The sequence below is a fragment of the Cyphomyrmex costatus genome, unplaced genomic scaffold (assembly GCF_001594065.2).
Source record: "Cyphomyrmex costatus isolate MS0001 unplaced genomic scaffold, Ccosl1.0 scaffold696, whole genome shotgun sequence".
Taxonomy (NCBI): Eukaryota; Metazoa; Arthropoda; class Insecta; order Hymenoptera; family Formicidae; genus Cyphomyrmex; species Cyphomyrmex costatus.
In genome coordinates this window covers 12,830-19,802 of record NW_017280262.1, presented here as the reverse complement: position 1 = coordinate 19,802, position 6,973 = coordinate 12,830, and the positions used below count along the sequence as shown (strand labels likewise).

General features: G+C 33.1%; 1 protein-coding gene across 1 annotated transcript; it reads left to right on the top strand.

Moving 5' to 3' along the window:
* The first annotated feature begins 785 nt into the window (after positions 1–785).
* On the top strand, positions 786–5,504 carry LOC108780342 (proliferation-associated protein 2G4). The gene is made up of 7 exons (XM_018548016.1): positions 786–1,077; positions 2,847–3,081; positions 3,893–4,055; positions 4,160–4,339; positions 4,467–4,715; positions 4,798–4,944; positions 5,042–5,504. Exons 1-7 carry the CDS (start codon positions 993–995, stop codon positions 5,144–5,146), a joined length of 1,164 nt encoding a protein of 387 aa, XP_018403518.1. The 5' UTR covers positions 786–992; the 3' UTR covers positions 5,147–5,504.
* Positions 5,505–6,973: the final 1,469 nt, after the last annotated feature.

The following is a 6,973-nucleotide window of genomic DNA, read 5'->3' as shown; positions in this document are numbered from 1 at the left end:
ATAACGCACAAGTTTTGACGTATCGGCGTATGACGTGTTTATGCACGCTATCAAAAGATATGTCAATAATGTACATACATAAACACGTCATACGCCGATCTTATACTCATAGACTGCGCATCTCAACGGGCCGACTGTCGTCTGGACTAGAGAGAGAAAGCATGAGTGGTCGGAGCTTTGTCTCTTTCTAACGATTACCACCATTACCATCGTTAGAGAGAGACAAAGCTCCGACCACTCATGCTTTCTCTCTCTAGTCCAGACGACAGTCGGCCCGTTGAGATGCGCAGTCTATGAGTATAAAGCGGGGAGCACAGACTTTTGCATAACGCATAAACCATATACATAAAGAATTTGATTGGTCCATTGACTCATGCATAAGAAAATGGACCAATGAAATTCCTTATGCACATGCTTTATGCGTTATGCAAAAGTCTGTGCTCCCCGCTTAAAGGTTGGATTATACTGGCCGTAATCTGTTAACTTATGCTGTAATCTGTAAAAATTGACCAATTATAATCGATTATTCCCTTCTTATTCGACTGTGATTGGTCAATTTTTACAGATTACGGCATAAGTTAATAGATTACGGCCAGTATAAATCAACCTTAAATCAACCTTAAAGCTTGTGCGTTATTTACGTCTACAACTTAAGTATGTCGGAACTCGGAACGCACCCTAGGACTCTAGCGCTACTTATCCATTTCGCGCATGCGCACTCCATTTTGGAGTGTTTCATAAAATCAGAAGAGTTGGCGCTACTGTATATACTGTGGCGTAACGGTGTAACCGTCAGTCTGTGTCTGTTGGTCAGTCTCAGTCGTTTGTAGGAATTGAACGGTTTGTAATAATCGTAGTTCGTATCATAGTGCGTATGTAAACTTATCTCGAGTGATATCAAGATTAAGTATCGTAGATCATCGAGGACCGGGTATCATAACGTGAAAGTCGCCGGGGTCATCACGTGATCAGTACCACAGTGTATCGAAGACATGGCGGACAAGGAAGAAAATGAGAAGACCATCGCCGAGGACTTGGTTGTCACCAAGTATAAAATGGCCGGCGAGATCGTGAACCGTAAGGAAACAACGGCGTGTGTTCGCTCGGTCGCGAGCGTGCGTCGCGCTCGCGTTGTCTTAACCATAGGTCGTATTGTGGCCCCGCCATATGGCGCGTCACCATGCCGGGCCACGATGACCATGTGCTAGATACTTAACTGCATCTTATTTCATTCATCGGTATTGCCCGCTCGCGATAACGCGCTTTCCCACAATTCCCCAAGCACGAGAATCCATCGGTCTCCGATCTCGAACCAACTCCAATTAATTCCATCGACCATCGACATCAGTTTCACTAGCAGAAAAGCAAAATTTCCAATTTTCTCTCTCTCTCTCGCTCTCGCTCTCGCTCTCCTTCTTTTCTTCTAAATCTTTCTTTTTCTTACATATCAAAAAGTTTATTATTTTATCCTTGACGAAGCAACAAGTTAATCTATGATCAAGTTAATCAGCGCATGGTTTAAGTTACTCTCGTCTTCTAACTTTTGTATAGTCTTGTTAGTCTTATTGCTCTGCTATCAGTTGTACACAGCTTGTGCTTTCTGTTTCACTTGCTTAAGGTACTTTAAAGTTGAAACAGATCACAATTGTTCATTTTTTTTTACCTTAGTAAGTTAACTTTTGTAAGTTTTCTTTTTAAATTCTAAACCGAAATCTTTTTATTGACTCTCCAAATTCCAAATAAATCCAAAAAAATCATATATTATAACAACAACATGGCACTTTCATTTGCTTCCTGATATAGGATTTTTTGGATTTGTTTTTTTTTTAATCAAAATCAAAACTTAATTAATTTTGACTGATAATTAAGCTGTACTAATATATAGAGGAGTGTGGTCTAAATCAGACTTATTTGCAGTTTTCATTCTCTATAAGGTGTTAATAAAGTCTGATCATAAAACCACAATAGTGCTGTTCAAAAGATCATTTAATTTCCTTTATTTTTGCTTGAGATCATTTTGATATATCTCTTACCTATGTTGAACTGTAATGGAAAATGTAAAAATGCATTTTCCAGTTTGATTTGGACTATGAGTTCCAAATCAGACCTCTCCTATTTTTATGGACTTTTAGATAGAATTTTAAAATATTTTAATTAATTTTTTTTAGTATTGAGTTAAAACAAGCAATTTAAGACTCCAAAGATAAAACTATTATTACAGTTTTAAAAATATATCACAGTTTATATTATTAGAATTAATAAAATCAATAAAAAATTCCATCGATCTGAGTCTGATGACACATGATATTTTATTGATTTAGTGTTCCTTAGACCAGATCTGGTCGGTCGATCACCAGTACTACAACCAGGTTGTGGCAAACCTTTCTTTGATGAATTAGTTGGCTTACTCGTTTTTTTAAGTATTTTTTGTATAGGTCTGATTTGGATACCTAAAGAAAGGTCCAATTTGCACACGGGTTCTTTCGAAAAAACTATTAAAACAAATTTTACAATAAAAGTAATTACAAAACGCTTGATATTTTTTAATTCTACACTCTCTGATTATCTTAAATCAATTACTGTTCAAATTTTTAACATCTTTTAAATAATGATTTACAAGGATTCTATTTTTAAAAAAATTTTGCATGGTAGCTAAAAATACATATTTACATCTATTCTATGAACATTATGACAGAGTACTGCCAAACCGCTGTCACATGTTCGGTGTCTTATAAGGACTTTAGATTATAAATAGCACGCAAATCTGCTTAACCGTATTTATTTAAATTAAAAGGTCCGATTTGGAACATGGTCTAATTCTCCTCTATATGTGTGTATTTTTTTAGGTGTGTTAAAGCAAGTCTTAAATAAATGCATTACTGGAGCTTCTGTGAGAGAAATATGCGAGTTTGGTGACAAAATACTTACAGAGGAAACTAGTAAAGTCTTCAAAAAAGAAAAAGAACTTAAAAAGGGGATTGCTTTTCCAACATGCATATCAGTAAACAATTGCATTTGTCATTTCTCTCCTATTGCTAGTGAACCTGATCTGATTCTCAAAGATGAAGATATGGTTAAAGTGTAAGTTTCTCTTTATAGAAATTACTTTTTTTGTAATTGTCTAGGATTTATTTTTACTAGCATTTTAAGGGGATGCTGGAGTGTCCTGTTTTACCCAAAATTTTTGGAGACTTCGCATTTTTAATTGCCTTTATGGATCGAAAATTCCTTCTCCACAATTAAAGTATCGACAATAACATAGTCCGCTTCATTCATTTTAATATGAAAAACGAAAAAAAATTAAAAACTTACAGTTTTGTTATCGGCTTCTGCAGTCGACTCGCCACATATATGTGCTGCATATAATAATTTCAGGTCTTGCACGTTAAAAAACAGTATCAATCGGACAACAGGAATCCTCAAGGAACAATACTATGCTTGGAGAAACGAGCTAGGTGCTTTAGCATAAGAGCACGAAGTCTCCAAAAATTTCGTTGATATGCTACGAGTGAAATTGACATGAAATTGACCACATAATTTTACATTCAAAAGATATATAGGATATAGTAGAATAAGAAATGTACATAACGTTTTACTTAATCGCTTATTTAATATACGTAATGTTTTACTTAATGTACGTAAATACTTTCATGATGATTAATTGGAATTAAAATATTACATACATCATGAAAATGTCCTGTTTTATCGACATCAATGAAGTTCGGCCGTCTCTCCAGCATCGCCTTAAAAGTTAAATAACATCATTGATTTTTCTCAGAAAGTGATTCACAATATCGAGCATATTTCTGTGATTAATAATAATTCAAATAATTCTAGCATTTCACTCTTTACAAAGTTGGTACATATAATTAATAAAATTATGTATTTACAGTGATCTTGGAGCGCATGTTGATGGTTTTATAGCTGTAGTGGCACATACCATTGTTATAGGATCTTTACCAGAGAAAAAAGTCACAGGTAAAAAAGCAGATGTAGTTTTAGCTGCGCACTATGCTTCTCAAGCTGCATTAAGGCTTTTGAAACCAGGTACAGAGGTAAGATAAAATACTTGTATGCTATGTTTTTTCTTCTTTAAGTAAAATAGTTGTAAAAAATAAAATTTTGTTAGTAAATTTTAATGCTTAATTGTGTATTTCAGACTTACACAATAACAGGCACTGTAGAGAAAATATGTAACGCCTATAAATGTAAACCGATTGAAGGTATGCTAAGTCATCAGTTAAAACAATTTAAAATCGACGGAGAAAAAACAATAATTCAGAATCCGAACGATGCGCAAAAGAAGGAACATGAAAAGTATACTCTCGAGACTCATGAGGTACATTTAAATAAATTGATATGAAAATTAAATTCTTAGTGCCAATTACAAATTTACGATGTAAGAACAGCAATATAAGAGAAGTGTTATAAAAGGTTTAATTTACTAAATGCATATTTAATTTCAGGTATACGCAATGGATGTACTAGTGAGTACAGGTGAAGGAGTAGGAAGGGAACAGGACACTAGAGTTACAATATACAAAAAGACAGAGGAGACATATCAGCTTAAACTGAAAGCGTCTCGTATGTTTTATTCAGAAGTCTCTCACAAACATGGTCTCATGCCTTTCAATTTACGTACCTTCGAAGATGAAAAAAAAGCAAAAATGGCTGTTGTTGAATGTGTAAATCATAGATTGATTGAGCCGTTCCAAGTAAGACTATCATTTATGTGTTTATTTATTAACTTTCATATAGTATAACAAAATTCTCTCTAACATTACATTTTTCATGCAGGTGCTGTATGAAAAACCAAACGAGTACGCGGCACAATTCAAATTTACGGTACTTTTAATGCCTAATGGACCTCATAAAATTACGGGAATTCCTTTTGACCTCGACATGTATCAATCTGACTGTGTTGTAGATGATCCTGAATTGAAGGTACATAAAACGTTAAATTAAAAAAAAAAAATAATAGCTTTAAAACTGTCATTTTACTGTTACAATTGATTAATTTATCTATACTCGAAAATTTTAGACCCTTTTGTATTCTTCGGCAAACCCAAAATCGGCAAAAAAGAAGAAAAAGAAGGCTGAGAAAGCTGTAGGAGATGTTGCCGTGGAAGTTGATGCTAAGGCCTAATATTGTCATTTTAACATGTATCACGACTCGCAGGCATCGTGCATTACTCCGAATACTTTTTATTTATGTAGTATCTAAACGAGCAGAGGCTGGACAAGACACTTTCAAGTACAGATCAATCAGCACAGCCATATCTTCATCCGGACATTGCACAAGTTACAGTGCTATGCTTTACATTGCTATGTCCCTATATGAATTATCGGCAATTGTCTGGTGCACATCTATATATTTTATTCATTCGAGGAAAGTGTCGAGTTTTGCTGTTCTATCGAAAAAAATTAAACTTTCTCACACACACATTATGCCACAACTTTTTATCAGCGCTTAAGTTTTTATATCAGATTATACTATTTTTTAATGGAATATGGTATTATTATTATACAGATTGATGATTGTTCATATGACCATTATTTGCAATTATTGTATATTGTGTCACAATCTTTGAACTAACTTTCGTACATAACAATCTTATGTCATCGTTTTCTGTGAAACATTTATATTGGACGAACTAAGACAAGTGAATATCGCATAAATTCAAAATACAATATATTAAAACGATTATTTTCACTTTTCTATATAATTAAAACACGACAAAATTATATATATAGAGTATATCTATTCAATTTGTATATGCATTATTATATTTTAGACTGTCACACAAAATTTAATTGTATGGATATAGGCGAATTGTATATTATTATTTTCGAATATTTCCGTAAAATACGATTCCCTTTCACGTTTATTGTTGATTTTGCGCAATTTTGTATCCATCTGTATTATAACATTCAATTTCAAATTGTACAATTGGAGGAATGTCCATTTTTGGGCACTGCATAAACAATGAAATGCCAATGATTCTTTGAGTGTTTCGTTGCGAAAATACCCTCGACCGATAAAAAACAGAAATTAATTATTTTATAAGTCTTTTCTACTCTGCACAAATTATGATGTGTGCAGAGTACAAATTGTTAGTAGCAATTGGAAATGCATATTTAATATTGAATGAAAGTTTATTTGAGCGCGCGAAAGATATACTTTCTCAAGAAAATATATTCTTGAAAATAATTAACTTGCTGACTTGCTACAAGTTGTAAATTATAAAAATTAATATTATGTAATAATAGTTTTATACAAGAGGGATAGATAGAATGTATCTGTGTTATAGATATTTTTTCTACTCGAGTTGTGCATACGTCGAATGTTACAAAGTGTGCTTGTATAACAAAAGATCATTGTGCACTGTCCATCATTTGCCTATCTTTTCATAATTGCAATCATGTTTAAAACAAAATTATAATGATAATGTATATCCAGGGTGCATTCCACTTAACGTTTGCAACGCTCGCGAGTATCATTTTGTCCTTGTAATGTAATATTAAATAAGGATGAGATGATACACGCGATCGTCGCGAACGTTAAGTGAAACACACCTCTAGAGAGAAAATTTATATTTTTTTTTGAGATTTTTTAAATAAAGACGAGTTCTTAATACACATTATAACATAATACACAACATTATAACATAATACACAAATAAGTAACTTTTATATATACACGTATATACACATATATACAAGCATATATACAGTATAATGAAACAAATGTATGAGATTTTTTGCAAATGAGGGCTGTGCACGAAATTCATATGCAGTTTAAAATTTAACTCAGTGATGTGAAAAAGGAAAAAAATTGTTATAAAAAATGCTTGAAGAGATAAGTTGACAAGTATAAATTTTGACACATACATATATATATGTCATGAATTATTATATTATTCCATCTCTCTCTCTCTCTCTCTCTCTCTCTCTCTCTCTCTCTCTCTCTCTC